Source organism: Hemitrygon akajei, chromosome 27 (assembly GCF_048418815.1).
Source record: "Hemitrygon akajei chromosome 27, sHemAka1.3, whole genome shotgun sequence".
NCBI lineage: Eukaryota > Metazoa > Chordata > Chondrichthyes > Myliobatiformes > Dasyatidae > Hemitrygon > Hemitrygon akajei.
In genome coordinates, this window is record NC_133150.1 from 1774761 (window position 1) to 1799621 (window position 24861).

Below are 24861 nucleotides of genomic sequence, written 5' to 3' on the forward strand. Positions count from 1 at the left end.
AAAGAGAGAGAAGCAGAAAGCGGTGCAGAGAAATTACCAAAAATTGGAGAAATCAATGTGCATGCCATCAGGTTGGAAGCTACCCAGACAGAATATGAGGTGTTGCTCCTTCAACTTGAGAGTGGCCTCATCGTGGAAGAAGAGGAGGTCATGGACCAACACGTCAGAATTGAAATTGAAAATTTAAGCAAAGTTGAATTGAAATGGGAAAGATCTGTTTTACCTCTTCCTTAAATAATGAGGTTACAATTGCTGCCCTTCGATTCATAGGAGTGCTTAGAGAATGTTTGGGATTCTGGGAGATGCAAGCCGCACAAGATGCAGTGTGGATTCCTACCATTGCTCCTTCGAACCTTACCTTATCAGATGGGTTCCAGTGCAGCTTCTTAGACATCTCAATGGTAGGGACTGTCATGTAAAGAGTTACCGAGGAGACAAACACTGTGCAGGAAAGAGTCAAAGAAATTACATTCAGCACTCATGGACTGAAGACTGAGTTCTCCGACATTAGAAAAAACACCCTTCCTTCCTGCCATGATGGACACAGCCCAGTCCATCACAGGGAAGGCAACACCCTGCCTACCACCGACCACTGCCACAAGAAAGCAATGTCCATCAACAATTATGCCCCACCTCTCACCATCTAGGCCATGCTCTCTCCTCATTGCTCCTACACCACCAGGTTCAGGAACAGCTATTACCCTACAACCATCTCACTCACCTCAACACTACACTGATTCCACAACTCATACTTGCAGTATGATTTATTATTAACCTGTCTTATTTTTTTCTTTACTTATAACAGTTTGTCTTCTTTTGAATATTGGTCTTTGTGTGCAGTTTTTCATTGATTCTATTGTATTTCTTTGTTCTACTGTTAATGTCTGCACAAAAATTAGTATAAAGTGATGTTTATGTACCTGGATAATAAATTTACTTTGAATTTTTGCAACTTGTGTGACAAGCTTTCTCTACCAGAGGCTTTTCACTCACTTTGACTGACAGAACGTGGACACACCTACAACAACCCTGTGGTTTCAGTCTCTGAGGGTGATGTGAGGGCATCCTTCAGGAGGGAGAACCCAGCCCAGACAGTGTACCTGGCCAAGTAAAGAGGACATAGAAACATAGAAAATAGGTGCAGGAGTAGGCCCTTCGGCCCTTCGAGCCTGCACCGCCATTCAGTATGATCATGGCTGATCATCCAACTCAGAACCCTGTACCTGCTTTCTCTCCATACCCGCTGATCCCTTTAGCCACAAGGGCCATATCTAACTTCCTCTTAAATATAACCAATGAACCGACCTCAACTGTTTATGTGGCAGAGAATTCCACAGATTCACCACTCTCTGTGTGAAGAAGTTTTTCCTCATCTCGGTCCTAAAAGGCTTCCCCTTTATCCTTAAACTGTGACCCCTCGTTCTGGACTTCCCCAACATCGGAAACAATCTTCCTGCATCTAGCCTGTCCAATCCCTTTAGAGTTTTATACATTTCAATAAGATCCCCCCTCAATCTTCTAAATTCCAGTGAGTATAAGCCTAGTCGATCCAGTCTTTCTTCATATGAAAGTCCTGCCATCCCAGGAATCAATCTGGTGCACCTTCTCTGTACTCCCTCTATGGCAAGAATGTCTTTCCTCTGATTAGGGGACCAAAACTGCACACAATACTCTAGGTGCGGTCTCACCAAGGCCTTGTACAACTGCAGTAGAACCTCCCCGCTCCTGTACTCAAATCCTTTTGCTATGAATGCCAACATACCATTTGCCTTTTTCACCGCCTGCTGTACCTGCATGCCCACCTTCAATGACTGGTGTACAATGACACCCAGGACTCGTTGCATCTCCCCTTTTCCTAATCGGCCACCGTTCAGATAATAATCTGTTTTCCTGTTCTTGCAACCAAAGTGGATAACCTCACATTTATCCACATTAAATTGCATCTGCCATGAATTTGCCATGGACATATACTAACCAACAAGCTGGAGTGTTTACTGATGTCTTTACATTTTGGCACATCAACCATGATCTTATTGAATGGCAGAGTAACAGCCATTTCCTCTTCCTGCTCTTTATCGTCTTTCTCTCCGTGTTTAGTTCTGGCCCGCTAACATTGTCCCTCCGCTTTCTGTTCAACACCAGAAGCATTATTTCCGACATTCCCCCCACACTTTGATGCCACTCAGACCAACTCTTTTGTTATTCTGGTCTGATAAAGCATCTCACATTTGAAACATTAAACTGTTTCTCTCCCCACAGATGCTGCCTGACCTGCTAACTGTTTCTACCATTTTGTATTATCCCACACACCCAATCCTAGCCTGTTGGGTCCCTCCCCCTACCATAAGGCAGAGCAACAAATTTAGGCCTTTTTGCCCATTGAGCCTGAACCATCATCCCATCGTGGCTGATGTCACCCCATTCTCCCATCTTTTTCCCATAACCTTTATCGCCCTGTCTAATCAAGTACCAAACAACCTCCTCTATAAATATACCCAATAACCTGGCCTCGACAGCCAACTTTGCAATGTATTCTACAGATACAATACCCTCTGGCTAAAGAAACTCCCCCTAATCTCTGCTCTAAATGGACATGCCTCTATTCAGAGCTTTGCCCTCTGGTCCTAGACGCCCCCACTGTTGGACATCCTCTCCACACGAGTTCCTGTCTCATTCTTCTAAACTCCAGCAAGTACAGGCCCAAAGCTATCAAGCACTCCTCATACATTAGCACTTTCATTCCCAGGATCAACCTGACCTGGCACTCTCTCTACACCGGTGACTGTGGAGCCAGACAGTACACAAACACACCATCTACATCTTACCGATGACAGGTATTGTTGGCAGAATTTCACAATAATACAGGACTGAGATAGATCAGCTGGCTGAGAATTGTTGCAACAACAATGCGGGGAGAGAGATGTTATGGACAGATGGTGTAGGGGGGTAAGAGACAGGGAGATAAACAAGAGTAACAGACAAAATCGAGGGAGAGATGAGGGAGTGAAGAGAAAGAGTGAGAGAGGGACGGGGGTGTGAGGGGGGATGGGGGTGAGAGGGAGACGGGGGTGAGATTGTGGTGAATAAGAGAGATGAGGAAGGAGTGGAGAGACATAGGTGGCGGGGTGAGGAGGAGAGAGAGGTGAGAAAGTTTTGCCACTGTGTGTATAGGACATAGTGAACTCTGTTCTAACCCCACAACTGGAATTTTACATTCTTTTCCATGTCACACACTGACATTCCAGGGTGTTATTCCCAGCTTTAACCCTTACTCCAAGTATTGCACATCTTCCAATGCTTGTTCGGAATACTGTTGCTCACTTCAATTGTTTGCACAATATCGTTTGTTTTCTTTCTCTTGTGCATCAAGTGTTGGGTCTTTTATTTTTTTCTTTCATTGGGTTATTTCGGGTTTCATGCTTTGAGGCCGTCTGTAAACAAGCAAATCTGAAGGTTGTATAATTTATACATTCCTTGATAATAAATGAATCTAGAATCTGAAATTCTGAATGAACTTTTTGCATTTTTGTGGAATTTCCACACTGGGATGTGACAGGAAGTGGGCGTGTTTTGGATTCCCAGCACCATCTCATTCATTGCCAGCATATTCACATACATTACACAAGTTTCCAAATCTCTCCCATACACTCTCCCCCCCCCCCCCCAACTGAATTGTCTTTGGGAATATCACGTCTGATGAAAATTCCCTGAAATCCTCTTGATGGGGAATTTCCAACTGCCTCTCCCAGATGGGAATTTCCAACTAATCTGGGAATTTCTTAGCTACAACTGAAAGAATAGAGAATGCTGGAAACTTTTAGTCATTCAGTCTGTACCTGGAATGATTCTGGTCTGGAAAGAGAAAGAGAATATAGTGGATTCTGGTTAATTGAGACACTTTGGAACCAGTACATTTTGGCCCAAATAATCGGCTACCCCAATCAGCTGAAGTTTCATGGAAATAGTAAAAATGTATATAAAAAAACAAACTGAGTAACAAATTATGTATTTAAATAATATACTGAAAAAAATTACAGCACCAATACTGCTACAGTATAATAAAACTGCATATTAGTTCCTAATAGTGACAGAAAAATTCATCACTTCCTATTCTTTTGATTGACTGTACATAACAAAACCAGCACAAACACCTAGAGCAGATAATGGACTGCTGTCGACGATGGCAGCCTCCAAATATTCAGTTTCATTGTAACATTCAAGATGATTGTCGAAACCTTCAAATTCTTCGTAATTACTACCTTGAAGTAGTGAAATTGCTTCATTTTCACTGTCATTTCTGACATCCTCATTCCTGAATGCTTGAAACCACAGTGACCAGAAAAGTTCTGAATTGTCTTTCTGCTTATTTCTCACCAATGCCAAAAATCACTGCTTTCTGAACACAAACATGCGCAACTGATGCACTTAAAAACTGATCACTCTAAGCTCAGTGTAGTGTCTAATAACTACAGGACTGATGCTAGTTAGAAACTATTTGGTAACAGCCTCCTGTCCCAATTAAGCAGCATAGTGACCCAAATGAACTACAAAATCCTGCCTATTTTGTTGATTTGAATTTTGTTCATTAAGTTGTCCCAAATAAAAAGGCTATGCCGATTAACTGATGGCTCAATTATATAATATATAAATTAAGTGAATTCCAGTTAATTGAGCCATCATTTAATCAGAGCAGCCCTTTATTTTGGATAACTTAATGAATGAAATCTAAATCAAGAAAACAGCCAGGATAAACCCATTTCTTGTTGTAATTTATAGTACATTCCTTCTGTTGCACTAACACCTCACAAATTTTCCTGTTGTTGCACTACACACACATATTCATATACATTTTAAATTTCCTATTCTAATTTATCGTATGCATTGCACTGTATTGTCCAGACACACATCCAGTCAAGATGGCACCAGCAGAGGATTCCACAGGTGACATCTTTCAGATAACAAATTTCTCCAATTACTTTTTTTCCCTACACCTTCCTTTTGTCTCGTCTGTGTTACGGAAACTGTGACGTACAGTTTGGAAGTCGATGGAAGGATCCAGTGCTCTGCTGCGTCCAACAACTCCATCTCGAACCAGTGAGAAAGATGGGAACACTGAGCTGAACGTGGAGCACGTCTCCCAACAGAGACAGTCAGCAGCCAGATTGTCGCATCCAGCTCTGGATTGGCACATTCGACCTGGGTCGGCGGTCACTCTTTATGGAAGGACTGAGTTTGTGCGGCCACTCTTCTCGAATGCAGATGAAAAGATGTTTCCGATATTCTGAGATTTATGTGATTATTGGCCTGTACTTTATATTGGCTTCTGTCAGTTTTTTGGAGTTTTCTTTCTGAAGGATGATCGTTAATTTTTTGTGTGTAGGGGGATTGGAGATTGGGGGATTGTGTAGGGTGCTACTGTCACTGCTCCTCTCTGCGAGTGAGGGGGTTGGGGATTGTTATGTGTAGGGGTCGTTGATTGTTCTTGTGGCTGTTTTTTAGGCTGCGGGAAAGGGAGGCATTTTGGAGTCTGAGAGTTTTGCTTCCTTTCTTTTCATGCTGGTTTGGGGGAGAGTTGGTGTTTTTTTTCCCATCAACAGCCATGGTCTCTCTGTATTTCATGGCTGTCTGGAGAAGACAACAATCAGAGTTGTATTGTACGTGCATACTTCCACAATAACAAAATGAACCATTGTACCGCTGGCACAAAACAACAAATTCCATGACGATGTCAGTGATAATAACCAACTCTGATTCTAACTAACTGATCTTCCAGGGAAGAGAAATGTCATCTTTGTTAAGTTCACCCAATTCCTCTCACTAACCCTGGGGAGTTTTGCCAGAGAGGAATTGTTTGACACAGTTGGGAAGGTGGGGGTCTCCACTGAGTGGAAGTAATGAAGGATACTGCTAAGGATGCTTGATGCACACCAGATTAGGAGGACACATCGGACCCAGAAGATTCCCACTCCATGGACAACAGGCTGCATCTTGTAGCTTATGATGGTGTGGAGGAGGAGGTAAATGATTCCCATCCCGAAGGTCAACACAGCACCGACGACATGGGCTTGAATCAATGTGGTCTTCTGCAGGGAAAATGAACAAGTAAAATTTAATGCTTACAAGACCAATGGACACCTCTGGTAGCAAAACTTTCAGGCCTAGGGCACTGCACTGGGTTCACATTTACTGCGTGGTCACCTCCTGTATCTAATAAAGTGGCCGCTGAGTGTATGTTCACGGTCTGCTGCTGTGGTCCATCCACTTCAACATGTTGTGCATTCAGAGATGCTCTTCTGCACACCACTGTTGTAATGCATGGTTATTCAAGTTACTGTTGCTTTCCTGTCAATTTGAAACAATGTAGCCTTTCTTCTCTAACCTCTCTCATTAACAAGGTACTTTTGCTTACAGTATTGCCGCTCACTGGATGTTTCGTGTTTCTCACACCATTCTCTGTAAACTCCAGAGACTGTTGTGTGTGAAAATTCCAGGGGGCCAGCAGTTTCTGAGATACACAAACCACCCTGTCTGGCACCAACAATAATTCCAGGGTCACTTAGATCACATTTCTTCCCTATTCTGATGTTTGGTCTGGACAACAACTGAACCTCTTGACCATGTCTGCATACTTTTATGCATTGAGCTACTGCCACGTGACTGGCTGATTAGATTAGAATCACTGGTGGAGTGTACAATTCTGGGTCTGCTATTAGGGAATGAGACATGGCAGGTGACAGAAGCTTGTGTAGGGAACACTTTGCATCTAGTGATCATAATGCCATCAATTAAAAGTTAAGGTTAAAGTCTGTCCCGAGCCTTATAGTCTCATCAGGCCGGTTTCCATAGCGTGAAGCGGAGTGGTACAAGACAACCACCCCCCCCCCCCCCAGACAGTACGCCAGTCTATTGCGAGGTTAACCCCCAGCACTTTGCCGGTACCCATTTTCAGCTGGGTAGACTGAAGCAATGTGTGGTTAAGTGCCTTGCTCAACCTCAGCTGAGGCTCAGCCTCACGACCTTCAGATCACTTGTCCAATGCCTTAACCACTTGGCCACACACCACACATATCAGTTTCAAAGTAAATATGCAAAAAGATGGCTCTGGTTGAGATTCTAAATTGGCAAAAGGCCAATTTTGATGGTATCAAAAAAGATCTGGCAAATATGGATTGGCTCAGGCTGTTTTTTTGCAAAGGTGTACTTGGTAAGTGGGTCACCTTCAAAAGGGAACTTTAGAGAGTACAAAGCTTGTATGTGCCTGTCAAAATAAAAGGTAAAGACCGTGCCATAGGAGCAGAATTAGGCCATTTGGCCCATCAGTGTCTTTTAAATCTTTCACCTCTCAACTTAACTCAACCTCTCTAGTTTTTGATTCTCTTTCCCTGCCAAAGGACTTTCACCCTATCCATGCCCTCTGTGATTTTTATTCTACAGCTCAATCCCAGCCTGCCTTACGTCTCCCTACACTGTAACTCAGGTTCTCAAATCCTGGCAATGTTCTTGTCTGATCATGGCTGATACTTTTATTCCCTCCTCAGCCCCACTCCCCAGCCTTCTTCCCATAACCTTTGATGTCACGTCCAATCAAGAACTGATCAAGCTCTAAATACACTTGACAACCTGGCCTCCACAGGTGCCTGTGGTAACAATTCCACAAATTCACCACCCTCTGGCTAAAGAAATTTCTCTGCATCTCTGTTTTAAATGGACACCCCTCTATCCTGAGGCTGTGCCCTCTTGTCCTAGACTCCCCCACCATGGGAAACATCCTTTCCACATCCAATCTGTCCAGGCCTTTCAACATTCGTAAGGTTTCAATGAAATTCCCCCTCACCCTTCTGAATTCCAGCAGGTACAGACCCATCAAACATTCCTCAAATGATAACCCTTGTAAAGATACAAGTTGAGGGAACCTTGGTTTTCAAGAGATATTGAGGCCCTGGTTAAGAGAAAAATGGACATAGCAGGCATAGGCAAGTAGGAACAAATGAGGTGCTTATGGAGTATAAGAAATGCAAGAGAACACTGAAGAAAGAAATTAGAAGGGCTGAAAGAAGGCATGAGGTTGCCCTAGCAGACAGGTGAAGGAGATTCTACTGATATGTTAAGAACAAAATGACTGCAAGGACAAAATTGGTCCTCTGGAAGACCAGAATGGTAATCCATGCGTAGCGCCAAAAGAGAAGGGGAGATCTTAAATGAATTTTTTGTATCTGTATTTACTCAGGAGAAAAGCCTATAGAAGTGAGACACAGCAACATCAACTTCATGGATCCTATACAGATTACAGAAAAGTAAATGTTTGTTGTCTTAAGGCAAATTAGAGTGGCTAAGGGCCTGACAAGGAGTTCCCTTGGACTCTACAGGAGGTAAGTGCAGAAATTGCCAGGGTTCTACCAGAGATTTTTAAATCATCCTTAGCAACAGGTGAGGTAGCAGAGGTTTGGAGGATAGTCTATGTTGTTCCGCAGTTTAAAAAAGTGGTCTAAAAATAAACCATGAAATTTAGGCCAGTGAGTTTGACATCAGTAGTGGGAAAATTGTTAGAAATGTATTCTAAGAAACCAGATATGAGTATTTAGATAGTCATGGACTGATTAAGAATAGTCAGCATGGCTTAGTGCATGGTAGGACATGTCTCACCAATACAATAGAGATTTTTGAGGAAGTTACCAGGAAAGTTGATGGAAGGCAAGGCAGTGGATGTTGTCTACACGGACTTTAGAAAGGCATTTGACAAGGTCCCACATGGGAGGTTGGTAAAGAAGCTTCAGTCATTTGGCATTCAATAAGAGGTAGTAAATTGGGTTAGACATTGGCTTGGCGGAGAAGTCAGAGAATGGTAGTGCTTGTGACTAATGGCATATCATAGGGATCAGTGCTGGGTCCTTTGTTGTTTATCATCTATATCAACAAAAGAGGTAGAGCCATAAATGTGGTGTATATGGATTTTAGCAAGGCATTTGATAAGGTATCCCATGCAAGGCTTATTGAGAAAGTAAGGAAGCATGGGATCAAAGGGGACGTTGTTTTGTGGATCCAGAACTGGCTTACCCAAGAAGGTAAAGAGTGGTTGTAGACGGGTCATATTCTGCATGGAGGGGGTGACCAGTGGAATGCCTCAGGAATCTGTTCTGGGACCCTTACTCTTTGTGAATTTTATAAATGACCTGGATGAGGAAGTGGAGGGATGGGTTGGCTAATTTGCTGATGACACAAAGGTTGGAGGTGTTGTGGATAGTGTGGAAGGCTGTCAGAGGTTACAGTGGGACATTGATTGGATGCAAAACTGGGCTGGGAAGTGGCAGATGGAGTTCAACCCAGATAAGTGTGAGGTGGTTTATTTTGGTAGGTCAAATATGATGGCAGAATATTGCATTAATGGCAAGACCCTTGGCAGTGTGGAGGATCAGGCAGATCTTGGAGTTCGAGCCCACAAGACACTCAAAGCTGCTACGCAGGTTGACTCTGTGGCTAAGAAAGCATACGGTGCTTTGGCCTTCATCTATCATGGGATTGAGGTTAAGAGCTGAGAGTTAATGTTGCAGCTATATAGGACCCTGGTCAGACCCCACTTGGAGTACTGTGCTCAATTCTGGTCGCCTCACTACAGGAAGGACGTGGAAATCATAGAAAGGGTACAGAGGAGATTTGCAAGGATATTGCCTGGATTGGCGATCATACCTTATGAGAATTGGTTGAGTGAACTTTTCTCCTTGGAGCGACAGAGGATGTGGTGTACAAGATAATGGGAGGCATTGATTGTGTGGATAGTCAGGGCTGAAATGGCTAGCAGGAGAGGGCATAGTTGTAAGGTGCTTGGAAGCAGTTACAGAGGAGATGTCAGAGAAAAGTTTTTTTTTTGTTTTTTTTTTTTACGCAGAGAGTGGTGAGTGCCAGCAGCAGTGGAGGCGGAAACAATAGGATCTTTTAAGAGACTTCTGCGCAAGTACATGGAGCTCAGAAAACCAGAGGGCTATGGGTAAACCTAGTAATTTCTAATGTAGGGCCATGTTCGGCACAACTTTGTGGGCAGAAGGGCCTGTATTGTGCTGTCAGTCTTCTATGTTTCTATCAACGATCTGAATGATAATGTGATCAATTGGATCAGCAAGTTTACGGATAATACCAAGACTTGGGGTGTAGTGGACAGTGAAGAGGATGACCATGGCTTGCAGTAGGATCTGAATCAACTGGAAAAATAGGCTGAAAATGGCAGATGGAATTTAATACAAGGTGTTGCACTTTGGTGACACCAATCAGGCAGGTTTTACAAAGTGCATGGTAGGGCACTGAAGAGTGCAGTGGAACAAAACGATCTGCGAAAACAGGTCTTTAATTAGTTGAAAGTGGAGTTAGAGGTAGATAGGGTCTTGTGGCAGTGTTCCTTACAGATGTGCTAGTGTTTATTTTGGAGACGGCTTTGGCTGTGATGGACTGGACTGCATCCACCACTTTCTGTGGGTTTTTCCATTCTTGGTCATTGGTGTTTTCAGAGCCGATCACTATCAAGATCTCCTTTAAACCCAAGTCTAATCAGGTTGAGAAGTTTTCACTTTCTCACTTAAGTCCAGCATCATGATAGGCCCATGATGTTGTGCCAACCTTCTAACGAACTCCAAGATTAGACATTGGCTTTGTGGAAGAAGCCAGAGTGGTAGTAGATGTCTCTGAGTGGAGGCCGGTGACCAGTGGAGAGCCACAGAGATCAGTGCTGGGTCCATTGTTTTTTGTCATCGACATCAATGATATTTAAACATATAACAATTACAGCCCGGAAACAGGCCATCTCGGCCCTTGTAGTCATTGCCGAACGCTTACTCTCACCTAGTCCCACCGACCTGCACTCAGCCCATAACCCTCCATTCCTTTTCTGACCATATACCTATACAATTTTTTTTTAAATGACAATATCGAACCTGCCTCTACCACTTCTACTGGAAACTCGTTCCACACAGCTACCACTCTCTGAGTAAAGAAGTTCCTCCTTGTGTTACCCCTAAACTTTTGCCCCCAACTCTCAACTCATGTCCTCTTGTTTGAATCTCCCCTACTCTCAATGGAAAAAGCCTATCCACGTCAACTCTATCTATCCCCCTCATAATTTTAATTACCTCGATCAAGTCCCCCCTCAACCTTCTACGCTCCAAAGAATAAAGACCTAAATTGTTCAACCTTTCTTTGTAACTTGTGCTGAAACCCAGATAACATTCTAGTAAATCTCCTCTGTACTCTCTCTACTTTGTTGACATCTTTCCTATAATTCGGTGACCAGAACTGTACACAATACTCCAAATTCGGCCTCACCAATGCCTTGTACAATTTTAACATTACATCCCAACTCTTATACTCAATGCTCTGATTTATAAAGGTCAGCATACCAAAAGCTTTCTTCACTACCCTATCCACATGAGATTCCACTTTCAGGGAACTATGCACCATTATTCCTAGATGACTCTGTTCTACTGAATTCTTCAATGCCCTACCATTTACCATGCATGTCCTATTTGGATTATTCCTACCAAAATGTAGCACCTCACACTTATCAGCATTAAACTCCATCTGCCGTCGCTCAGCCCACTCTTCTAACTGGCCTAAATCTCTCTGCAAGCTTTGAAAACCTACTTCATTATCCACAACGCCACCTACCTTAGTATCAACTGCATACTTACTAATCCAATTTACCATCCCATCATCCAGATCATTAATGTATAAGACAAACAACATTGGACCCAGTACAGATCCCTGAGGCACACCACTAGTCACCGGCCTCCAACCTGACAAAAAGTTATCCACCACTACTCTCTGGCATCTCCCATCCAGCCACTGTTGAATTCATTTTGCTACTTCAAAATTAATGCCTAATGATTGAACCTTCCTAACTAACCTTCCATGTGGGACCTTGTCAAAGGCCTTACTGAAGTCCATATAGACAACATCCACTGCTTTACCCTCGTCAACTTTCCTAGTAACCTCTTCAAAAAATTCAATAAGATTTGTCAAACATGACCTTCCACACACCTTCCACCATGTTGACTGTTCTTAATCAGACCCTGTCTATCCAGATAATTATATATACCACATCTAACAATACTTTCCATTAATTTACCCACCACTGACATTAAACTGACAGGCTTATAATTGCTAGGTTTACTCTTAGAACCCTTTTTAAACAATGGAACCACATGAGCAATACACCAATCCTCCGGCACCATCCCCATTTCTAATGACAATTGAAATATTTCTGTCAGAGCCCCTGCTATTTCTACACTAACTTCTCTCAAGGTCCTGGGGAATATCTTGTCAGGATCCGGAGATTTATCCAATTTCATATTCCTTAAAAGTGCCAGCACTTCCTCCTCTTTAATCATCATAGTTTCCATAACTTCCCTACTTGTTTCCCTTACCTTACACAATTCAATATCCTTCTCCTTAGTGAATACCGATGTAAAGAAATTGTTCAAAATCTCCCCCATCTCTTTCGGCTCCACACATAGCTGTCCACTCTGATTCTCTAAGGGACCAATTTTATCCCTCACTATTCTTTTGCTATTAATATAAGTGTAGAAACCCGTCGGATTTATTTTCACCATACTTGCCAAAGCAACCTCGCATCTTCTTTTAGCTCTCCTAATTTCTTTCTTAAGATTCTTCTTACATTCTTGATATTCCTCGAGCACCTCATTTACTCCATGCTGCTTATATTTATTGTAGATCTCTCTCATTTTTCTGAACCAAGTTTCCAATATCCCTTGAAAACCATGGCTCTCTCAAACTTTTAACCTTTCCTTTCAACCTAACAGGAACAGAAAGGTTCTGTACCCTCAAAATTTCACCTTTAAATGACATCCATTTCTCTATTTCATCCTTCCCATAAAACAAATTGTCCCAATCCTCTCCTTCTAAATCCATTCGCATCTCCTCAGAGTTAGCCTTTCTCCAATCAAAAATCTCAACCCTGGGTCCAGACCTATCCTTCTCCATAATTATATTGAAACTAATGGCATTGTGATCACTGGACCCAAAGTGCTCCCCAACACATACTCCGTCACCTGACCTATTTCATTCCCTAACAGAAGATCCAGCACTACCCCTTCTCTAATCAGTACCTCTATGTATTGCAGCAAAAAACTATCCTGCACACATTTTACAAACTCCAAACCATCCATCCCTTTTACAGTATGGGCTTCCCAGTCTATGTGTGGAAAATTAAAATCTCCCACAATCACAACCCTGTGCTTACTACAAATATCTGCTAGCTCCTTGCAAATTTGCTCCTCCAATTCTCACTCCCCATTAGGTGGTCTATAATACACCCCTGTAAGTGTTACTACACCTTTCCCATTCCTCAATTCCACCCAAATAGTCTCCCTAGACGAGCCCTCTGATCTATCCTGCCAGAGCACCGCTGTAATATTTTCTCTGACAAGCAATGCAACACCTCCCCCTCTTGTCCCTCTGATTCTATCACATCTGAAGCAACGAAATCCAGGAATATTTAGTTGCCAATCACACCCCTCCTGCAACCATATTTCACTAATAGCTATAACATCATATTTCCAGGTATCAATCCATGCTCTAAGCTCATCCACCTTTCTTACAATGTTCCTAGCATTAAAATAAATTCATTTAAGAAATTCTTCACCTCTTCCTCTCTGTTTATCTCTAACAGTACAAAGAACTTTACTGTCTTCTTTTTCTTCCTTCTCCCATACATCTTTTCCTACACTCTGGCTTCCCCCTCCCCCCCCCTCATATCTAGTTTGAATCCACTGGAGCCTCTCTAGCAAACCTACCTGCAAGAATATTTGTCCCCCTCCGGTTCAGATGCAAACCGTCCCGCCAGAACAGGCCCCACCTTCCCTGGAAAACTGCCCAATTATCTATAAATCTGAAGCCCTCCCTCCTGCACCATGTCTTCAGTCACATGTTGATCTGCACTATCTTACTATTTCTAAACCCGCCTGCACGTGGCACAGGTAGCAATCCTGAGATTGCTATCCTGGAGGTCCTGTCCTTTAACTTGGTGCCTAACTCCCTAAACTCACCTTTCAGGACTTCCTCACTCTTCCTACCCACGTCATTGGTCCCTACATGGATCATGATACCCAGCTGCTCACCCTCCCTCTTGAGAATACTGAGAACTCAATCCGAGACATCGCGGACCCTGGCACCAGACCATCCGGGATTCTCGATCTCTTCCACAGAACCTCCAATCTGGCCCCCGAACTATCAAATCCCCTATCACTATTGCTCTCCTCTTTTCCCTCCTTCCCTTCTGAGCTGATGGTCCAGTCTCGGTGCCAGAGATGCAACCACTGCAACTTGACCCTGGTACACGAAGATGCGGATGACACGAAGATTGGAGGAGTTGTGGATGGAGCTGTAGGTTGTCGAAGGTTACAAGAGGATATAGACAGGCTGCAGAGTTGGGCAGAAAGCTGGCAGATGGAGTTCAATCTGGACAAGTGTGAGGTGATGCATTTTGGAAGGACAAACCAGAAGCCTGAGTACATGATTAATGGTCAGTTACTTAAGAGTGTGGATGAACAAAGGGATCTTGGGGTTCAAATCCATACATCCCTCAAGGTCGCTGCACAGGTTGATAGAGTAGTTAAGAAGGCCTACGGGTTGCTAGGCTCCATTAACAGGGGGTTTGAGTTCAAGAGTAGAGAGGTCATGTTACAACTCTACAAATCTCTGGTGAGACCACATTTAGAGTATTGTGTTCAATTCTGGTCACCTCATTATAGGAAGGATGTGGAAGCTATGGAGAGGGTGCAGAGGAGATTTACTAGGATGTTGCCTGGATTGGAGAACAAGTCATATGAAGCAAGTTTAGCAGAGCTGGGACTTTTCTCTTTGGAGTGTAGAAGAATGAGAGGGGACTTGATAGAGGTCTACAAGATTATGAGAGGCATAGATGGGGTGGATAGTCAGTACCTGTTTCCCAGGGCACCAATAGCAAACACCAGAGGGCATAGGTACAAAATTAAGCGAGGGAAGTTTAGGGGAGACATCAGGGCTAAGTTTTTTTTTTACACAGAGGGTTGTGAGTGTCTGGAATGACTTGCCAGGGATGGTGGTGGAGGCTAAAACATTAGGGGTATTTAAGAGCCTCTTGGACAGGCACATGGATGAAAGAAAAATAGAGGGTTATGGGGTAGTGTGTGTTTAGTACTTTTTTAAAGAATTATATGGGTCGGCACAACATGGAGGGCTGAAGGGCCTGTACTGTGCCGTAGTGTTCTATGGTAGGTCGTCCCCACCAACAATATCCAAAACAGTATACTTATTGTTGATGGGAATGCCCACAGGGGTGCTCTGCTCTTTCTGTCTATTACCCTTCCCTCTCCTGACAGTCACGCAACTACCTGTCTCCTGACTCCAGGGGTGAGTATCTCCCTGAAACTCCTGTCTATTTCTGCCTCTGACTCCCGAATGATCCGAAGTTCATCCAGCTCCAGTTCCCTAACACGGTTTATCAGGAACTGCAGCTGGATGCACCTTTTACAGGTGTAGTCATCAGGGACAGCTGTGCTCGTCCTGACTTCCCACATATTGCAAACGGAGCACCCAACTGCCCTAACTGCTGCCTCCATTACCTACTCCTAAGCTAATTAGATTAATTAAAGGAGCTTACCCGGCCTTACCTCACCTGGAGTGAAGCTCATACTCAGCCTCTGCTCGCTTTTTAAATCCCCCGCTGATCTCAGAGGCCGACTTTCACGCGCTTGTGCAGTCGTGCCCTGTTCAAACCTCGCCTCTGCCTGTTCTCGCCAAAGCCTAATTGAGCCAAAGTCGTCCCACTCTGCCTCAGTCCACTCCGACATTGGCCGCTGTATATGGCAGTCTTTTTTTTTAAACCTTTGGCGTGCTACCTCATGCGCCTGTGCAGTCTAGCCTCTTTTCCCCGATCAGTTAAAAAAAGTTTCACTCCAAGCTTCTTTTACCTCTTCCCTCTCTGCCTGTTGCTTCGATTTATCCTGCACACATTTTACAAACTCCAAACCATCCATCCCTTTTACAGTATGGGCTTCCCAGTCTATGTGTGGAAAATTAAAATCTCCCACAATCACAACCTTGTGCTTACTACAAATATCTGCTATCTCCTTACAAATTTGCTCCTCCATTCTCTCTCCCCATTAGGTGGTCTATAATTCACCCCTATAAGTGTTACTACACCTTTCCCATTCCTCAATTCCACCCAAATAGTCTCCCTAGACGAGCCCTCTAATCTATCCTGCCAGAGCACCGCTGTAATATTTTCTCTGACAAGCAACGCAACACCTCCCCCTCTTGTCCCTCCGATTCTATCACACCTGAAGCAACGAAATCCAGGAATATTTAGTTGCCAATCACACCCCTCCTGCAACCATGTTTCACTAATAGCTAAAACATCACAGAACCACAGAACACTACAGCACAGTACAGGCCCTTCAGCCCTCCACACTGTGCCGACCCATATAATCCTTAAAAAAAAGTACAAAACCCACACTACCCCATAACCCTCCATTTTTCTTTCATCCATGTGCCTGTCCAAGAGGCTCTTAAATACCCCTGTTTTAGCCTCCGCCACCATCCCTGGCAAGTTATTCCAGGCACTCACAACCCTCTGTGTAAAAAACTTACCCCTGATGTCCCCCGAAACTTCCCTCCCTTAATTTTGTACATATGCCCTCTGATGTTTGCTATTGGTGCCCTGGGAAACAGGTACTGACTATCCACCCCATCTATGCCTCTCATAATCTTGTAGACCTCTATCAAGTCCCCTCTCATTCTTCTACGCTCCAAAGAGAAAAGTCCCAGCTCTGATAACCTTGCTTCATATGACTGTTTCTCCAAACCAGGCAACATCCTGGTAAATCTCCTCCACACCCTCTCCATTGAGAAATATCATATTTCCAGGTATCAATCCAAGCTTTAAGCTCATCCACCTTTCTTACAATGCTCCTAGTATTAAAATAAATGCATTTAAGAAATTCTCCACATCTTCCTCTCTGTTTATCCCTAACGGTGCCGACAACTTTACTATCTTCTTTTTCTTCCTTCTCCCCTACATCTTCGGTCTGAGCGCTCCCCTTCTCTATCACCTGCCTATCCTCCCTCACACACTGTCAGCAAGCTTTCTCTATTTGTGAACTAACCTCCTCTCTCCTAGTCTCTTCAATTTGATTCCCACCCCCCAACCATTCTAGTTTAAAGTCCCCCCAGTAGCCTTAGCAAATCTCCCCGCCAGGATATTGGTCCCCCTAGGATTCAAGTGCAACCCATCCTTTTTGTACAGGTCACACCTGCCCCAAAAGAGGTCCCAATGATCGAGAAACTTGAATCCCTGCCCCCTGCTCCAATCCCTCAGCCATGCATTTATCCTCCACCTCATTCCATTCCTACTCTCACTGACACGTGGCACAGGCAATAATCCTGAGATTACTACTTTTGTGGTCCTTCTTCTCAACTCCCTGTAGTCTTTTTTCAGGACCTCTTCCCTTTTCCTATCTATGTCATTGGTACCTATAAGTACCACGACCTCTGGCTCCTCACCCTCCCACTTCAGGATATTTTGGACGCAATCAGAAACATCCTGGACACTGGCACCAGGGAGGCAAACTACCATCCGGGTCTCCTGACTGCGTCCACAGAATCACCAATCTGACCCCCTAACTATCCCCCTATTACTACTGCCTTCCTCTTCCTTTCTCTACCCTTCTGAGCTACAGGGCTGGACTCTGTGCCAGAGGCACTGTTGCTTCCCCCAGGTAGGCTGTTTGCCTCCCCCCCCCAATAGTACTCAAACAGGAGTACTTATTGTCAAGGGGTACATCCATAATCTAGTCATCATCTAGCTGATAATGTGGTTAACTAGACAAGCAATTTGCGGATGACAGCAAGACAGGTGGTGTTGTGGACAGTATCATGGCTTGCAGCAGGATCTGGATCAGCTGGAAAAATGGGCTGAAAAACAGCAGATGGAATTTAATACAGACAAGTGTGGGGTGTTGTACTTCGATAGGACCCACCAGGGTAGGGCTTACACAGTGAACGGTAGGACACGGAGGAGTGTGGTGGGACAAAGGGATCTGGGAATACAGGTACATAAATCAGAATCAGGTTTATTATCACTGGCATGTGTGGTGAAATTTGTTAACTAAGCAGCAGCAGTTCAATGCAATACATAATATAAAAAAATAAGTAAATCAATTACAATGTATACATATTGAATAGATTAAAAATCACGCAAAAAACAAAAAAATTCATATTAAAAAAAGTGAGGCAGTTCACGGGTTCAATGTCTATTTAGGAATTGGATGGCAGAGGGGAAGAAGCTGCTCCTGAATTGCTGAGTGTGTGTCTTCAGGCTTCTGTATCTCCTTCCTGATGGAAACATCACTGAAAGTAGTGTCACAAGTGGATAGGGTCATAAAGAAAGCTTCTGGCACATTGGCCTTCATAAATCGAAGAACAGAGGACAGGAGATGGGATGTTATGTTAAAGTTGTGTAAGACGTTGGTGAAGCTTCATTTGGAGTACTGTGAAAATCTACAGATGCTGGAAATCTGAGCAACACACAAACTGCTGGAGGAACTCAGCAGGCCAGGCAGCATCTATGGAAAAAAGTACAGTCGAAATTTCGGGCCGAAACCCTTCGGCAGGACTGGAGAAAAAAAGCTGAGGATCAGATTTTAAAGATGGGGGAGAGAAACACCAGGCTATAGGTGAAACTTGGAGGGGGAGGGATGAAGCAAAGAGCTGGGAAGTTGATTGGTGAAAGAGACAGAAGGCCATGGATGAAAGAAATAAGGTTGGGGGAGAGTGAAAGGAGCTCCAGAAAGGGGTGATGGACGGGCAAGGAGATAATATGAGAAAAGGAAAAGGGGATGGGAAATGGTGAAGGGGGAAGGCATTACTGGAAGTTTGAGAAATCGATGGAACCTGGATCTCTGGCACTCAGAAGCAGCGGCTCTACTAGATTGCTCCCAGGAATACATGGAATGTGCGATATCCTTGAAGGGTTGAGTGTCTAACTACTGCACTTACTTTCTTATGTGCTGTCAGTACACTCCAATAGACACAATTATCATTAGTAGAATTTCAGATGCTGATGAGGAGGCTGACAGGAGCAAGATAGATCAGCTGGTTGAGTGGTGCTGCAGCAACAACCTTGCACTGAATGACAGCAAGACCAAGGAATTGACTGTGGAAGGGGAAGTCAGGAACACACACCAGTCCTCATCAAGGAATCAGTAGTGCAAAGGGTGAGCAGTTTCAAGTTCCTGGGGTGTCAACGTCTTTGAGGATCTTTCCTGTACTGAACATATTGCTGCAATTAAAACAGCGGCTATAATTAATTAGAGTTTGAGGAGATTTGGTATGTCACAAAAGACTCTCTCAGAAATTTCTACAGATGCACTGTGGAGAGCATTTTAACTGGCTGATCACTGTGTGGTCTGGAGGTGCCACTGCACAGAATTGAAGAGAGTTGTATCAGGGGCATTATTCTTTTAATTTCAGAATCAGAATCCTTTATTAATGCCAAGTATGAGGACACATACAGGGAATTTGATACCGGTTTCCCTGAGCTCTCTCTGTACAGAATTAAAAGCAAACAACAATAGTGCAAATAATCATAAACTATATACAATGAGGTCCACCTCATTGAATGTACAGGTGGACTTAATTTATAATAGACTAAAATTCAAGTGTTCATAAGACTGATAGCATATGGAAAAAAACTGTTCTTGTACCTATTTGTCCTGGCATACAGTGATCTAAAGCGCCTACCAGAAGGAAGGAGGTGGAACAGGTGATGTCCAGGGTGTGATGGGTCTACAATAATGCTGCTTACTCGTCTCCTGACTCTAGATGCATATAAGTCCTGGATCGAGGGGAGTTTCACATCAATAATCCTTTCCGCAGCCCTGACGGTTCTTTGGAGGCTATTCTTGTCTTGTTTGGTAGCTGATCCAAACCAGACAGTGATGGACGAACAGAGAACAGACTGGATTATTCCTGAATAAAATTGAATCAGCAGCTCCTGAGGCAGGTTGTACTTCCTGAGTTGACGTAGGAAATACAACCTCTGCTGAGCCTTTTTTAATAAGAGTGTCCGCGTTGGGTGTCCACTTCAGGTCCTGGGAGATTGTGACACCCAGAAATCTGAAGGTCTCCACAGCAGACACAATACTGTTGAGTATAGTGGGGGGGGGGGGGGAGTATTGGGGGGCTCCTCCTGAAGTCCACTGTTATCTCCACAGTTTTGAGTGTATTTAGACCAGATTGTTCTGACCACACCAGAGGGCCAGCTGTTCCACCTCCCGTCTGTATGCAGACTCATCACCATCTCGAATAAGGACAATGACAGTTGTGTCATCTGTAAACTTCAGGAGTTTAACAGATGGATCCTGTGAGGTGCTGTCATTAGTGTAAAGGGAGAAGAGCAGTGGGGAGAGCACACGTCCCTGGGGGGCACCGGTACTGATTGTCCGGGTGCTAGAGATGATGCTCCCCAGCCTCACCTGCTGCACCCTGTCAGTCAGGAAGCTTGTGATCCACTGACAGATGGCGGGGGAGACAGTAAGCTGGGTGAGTTTGGAGTGGAGGATTTCTGGGACGATGGTGTTAAACGCCGAGCTGAAGTCAACAAACAGGACCCTCACAGAAGTTCCTGGGTTGTCGAGGTGTTGTAAAATGTAATGCAGTCCCATGGTGACTGCATCATCCACTGACCTATTTGCTCGATAAGCAAACTGCAGGGGGTCCAGCAGGGGGCCTATGATGTCCTTCAGGTGAGCCAACACTAGTCTCTCAAAGGTCCTCAGCGGCCAGGACACCTTCAAAAGGTGATGCCTCAAAAGACAGCATGCCTCAGTAAGGACCCCCAATACCCAGGACATGCCCTCTTCTCATTACTACCATCAGGGAGCAGGTACAAGAGCCTTAATTCCAACATTCAAATTTTTAGGAACAGCATCCTGGTGAAGGGAAGAACTCCACCATCAGATTTCTGAATGGATAATGAACTCATGAACACTCCCTCACTATCTTTTTTGCTCACTTCATACACACACACACTTTATTTTTCATTCTGGCTGAGTTTACAAGTTTCTGCAACACACACAAAATGCTGGAGGAACTCAGCAGTCCAGGCTGAAGCAGTCAACGTTTCAGGCTGAGACCCTTCGTCAGGTCTGGAAAGGAAGGGGGAAGAATCCAGAATAAAAAGGTTGGGGAGGAGCAGGAAGGTGATAGGTGATCTGTGAAGCCAGGTGGGTGGGGGGAGGGGAGCTGAAGTAAGAAGCTTTTATTATTTTAAAAGTTTTTATTGGTTTCTCCCCTCCCCCTCCCTCCTCTTCTACTCCCCATTCTGGCCTCCTCTTCTCCTCATCAGTCTACCACTTTCTCCTGGTGCTGCTCCTCCTTCCCTTTCTCCCACAGTCCCACTGCTACGAGCAGAAGTTCCCACTTGCTTCAAAAAGGCAACAATTATACCGGTGCCTAAGAAGAATAATGTAAGCCGCCTTAATGACTCTTGGCTGCAAGCACTCACATTGACAGTGATGAAATGCTTTGAGGGGTTGGTCATGCTTAGACTGAACTCCGGCCTCAGCAAGGACCTGGACCCATTGCAATTTGCCTATCGCCACAATAGGTCAACGGCAGACACAATCTCAATGGCTCTCCACATGGCTTTAGACCACCTGGACAACACAAACACCTCGGTCAGGATGCTGTTCATCGACTATAGCTCAGCATTTAATAACATCATTCCCACAATCCTGATTAAGAAGTTGCAGAACCTGGGCCTCTGTACCTCCCTCTGCATATGGATCCTCGACTTCCTAAACGGAAGACCACAATCTGTGTGGATTGGCGATAACATATCCTCCTTGCTGATGATCAACACTGGCTCACCTCAGGGGTGTGTGCTTAGCCCACTCTCTACATACACATGACTGTGTGGCTAGGCATAGCTCAAATACCATCTATAAATCTGCTGACGACACAGCCATTGTTGGTAGAATCTCAGGTGGTGATGAAAGGGTGTACAAAATGGGAAAAGGAAGGAGGGATAATTATATCTGAGGAAGAATGGACAACAATATGGAGGTATCAATGGAACTGTACCAGTTCACAGAAATGGAGGGAGTTTGGATGGAAAAATTCGATAAGATATTTTATTACACCCTCTCAGAAATCCCATTATGATAGTAACCTCCCTGTTTGCTGGAGAAATTGTGGAAATCAAAATGCAAATCATTATATTTTTTGGGACTGCCCTGTTATCAAAAACTATTGGAGGGGGATACACAATGCCCTACAAGACATCTTTAACTATGAAATACCCTTACAGAGTAAGATCATATATTTTGGGTATATACCTCAAGAATGGTCGAAAAGAGATAAATACTTAATGAATATACTGTTGGTGGCTGGTAAAAAGACTCTTACTAGGAAATGCTTATCACAGGAGAGCCCAACTTTAAATACATGGATGGAAATTACAATGGACATTTACAAAATGGAGAAGATAACAGCATCTGTTAATCATAAGCTGGAACAATTTGATTCATATTGGGAAAAATGGTTCAACTACATAACGCCTCATAGGTCTGATTTTATTCTCACAAATCAATGAATCTGTTGTAAAATTCCTTTTGCTTGTTTTTTCTTTCCACTCTTTTCTATAAGTGTGTACCTCAGATAAATACTCTGTGGAGATTTGTGATATATATGATTATATGACATATGTACAATGTCTGAAATACATCTTATTTGTTTGATGATGAACTTCAATAAAAAAATTACAAAAAAAAGAAAAGATGTACAGGAGTGGGATACGCCAACTAGTGGAGTGGTGCTGCAACAACCTGGAACTCAACGTCAGTAAGACGAAAGAGCTGATTGTGGACTTCAGGAAGAGTAAGACAAAGGAACACATACTAATCCTCATAGAGGAATCAGAAGTGGAGAGAGTGAGCAGCTTCAAATTCCTGGGTGTCAAGATCTCTGAGGATCTAACCTGGTCCCAACATATCAATGTAGTTTGAAGAGGTCTGGCATGTCAACAATTACACTCAATAACTTCTTTAGTTGTACCATGAAGAGCATTCTGACAGGCTACACTGGCTGGTATGGAGGGGCTACTGCACAGGACCAAAAGAAGCTGCAGAAGGTTGTAAATCTAGTCAGCTCCACCTTGGGTACTAACCTACAAAGTACGCGGGGAGCGGTGTCTCGGAAAGGCAGCGTCTATTATTAAAGACCTCCAGCACCCAGGGTATGCCCTTTCCTCACTGTTACCATCAGGCAGGAGATACAGAAGCAATTCAGGAACAGCTTCTTCCTCTCTGCCATCCGGTTCCTAAATGGATATTGAATCCTTGGACACTACCTCACTTTTTTAAAATAAACAGTATTTCTGTTTTTGTACGTTTTTTAAAATCTATTCTAGATATGTAATTGATTTACTCGTTTATTTATTATTTATTTTATTTATTCTTATTTTTTTCTCTGTCTGCTAGATTATGTATTGCATTGAACTGCTGCTGCTAAGTGAATAAATTTCACGTCAGATGCCGGTGATAATAAACCTGATTCTGATTCTCTCCTGTAGTATCAGAATCCTTCTTCTCAGTCTTTTGCCTTTTCTAGTTTCTTACTTCACCCACCCACCTTCTAGCTGTACATCCTCTCTGGATTTCCAGCATCCACAGAATCTCTCATGTACACAATCTTGTGCAGCTTTTTCCAGTCCTGTGATTAGCCCATCATTGAGTGACAAACTTCTCCAGTCAGGGAGACAACAGACGCAAGAGATGAATTACAGAGAGAAGTGTAAACACTGGATCACCTTATTGCTACAGCAAGACTGGTACAGGTGAGATGGATTAGCAACTTCCCTCCACACTGTCCTGGGCAAGGCATACGATTAGTGCAGATCACTTTCACACACTGCACCAACAAATCCCACGATAATGAGAGTAACAGCTGCACATTAAGGAATTTTCCTTCCAAGCGACGTTCACCCCCGTCAGGGTGCGTTAGAGGCCCCTTTCCTCTCCAGTCCTGGCAAAGGGTCTCAGCCTACATGTCAACTATCTTTTCCCCTGCACTGAACAGCCTGATCTGCAGCATTTTGTGTGTGTTGTTCTGGATTTCCAGCTTCTGTAAAACCTATTATGTTTGTGATTTATATACACCCAGTGGCCATTTCAGGTACAGCTGCACACCTGCTGGTTAATGCAAATATCTAATCACCAATCATGTGGCAGCAATTCAATGCACACAGACATGGTCAAGAGGCTCAGTTGTTGATCAGACCAAGCATCAGAATGGGGGAAGAAATGTGATCTAAGTGACATTGACCGTGAAATGATTGTCGGCGCCAGATGGGGTGGTTTGAGTATCTCACAGAGAATGGTGTGAAAAACAAAAAGAAACATCCAGTGACTGGGAGTTCTGTGGGAGAAAATGCCTTGTTAATGAGAGAGGTCAGAGAATAGCTCAGCTAGTTCAAGCTGACGGGAAAGTGACAGTAACCCGGACAACCACGAGTCACAACAGTGGTGTGCAGAAAAGCATCTTTGAACGCACAACACACCAAACTTTGAAGTGGATGATCTACAGCAGCGACCACAAAAATACCTCAAAGTGGTCACTGAGTATATATTGTCAAGCATCCTTAGACAGTCAAACAGTCCCGTATACATTAAGTGGATTATGAACTCACATAAGAGTGCTGCCTTTATCAGAAATTAACCTTTAAATGTTTTGATGGCCAGTTGAATATCTCTTTCATAGTACAAACACAATGGGCTTCCATGGACACCAACAAGTATTGGATCAAACCGCTCCACTCCA

General features: G+C 43.8%; 1 protein-coding gene across 2 annotated transcripts in view; it reads right to left on the reverse strand.

The window, feature by feature from the left end:
• The window catches only part of LOC140717081 (DNA damage-regulated autophagy modulator protein 2-like), a 95234-nt gene that overhangs the window by 19110 nt on the left and 51263 nt on the right, over window positions 1-24861 (reverse strand). For both annotated transcript variants that reach the window (XM_073030261.1, XM_073030259.1), the window contains 2 exons: window positions 5906-6083; window positions 359-441 (listed from right to left, as the gene is read on the reverse strand). In XM_073030261.1, the coding sequence (XP_072886362.1) occupies window positions 359-441; window positions 5906-6083 (261 nt within the window). The remainder of the gene's footprint in view (window positions 1-358; window positions 442-5905; window positions 6084-24861) is intronic.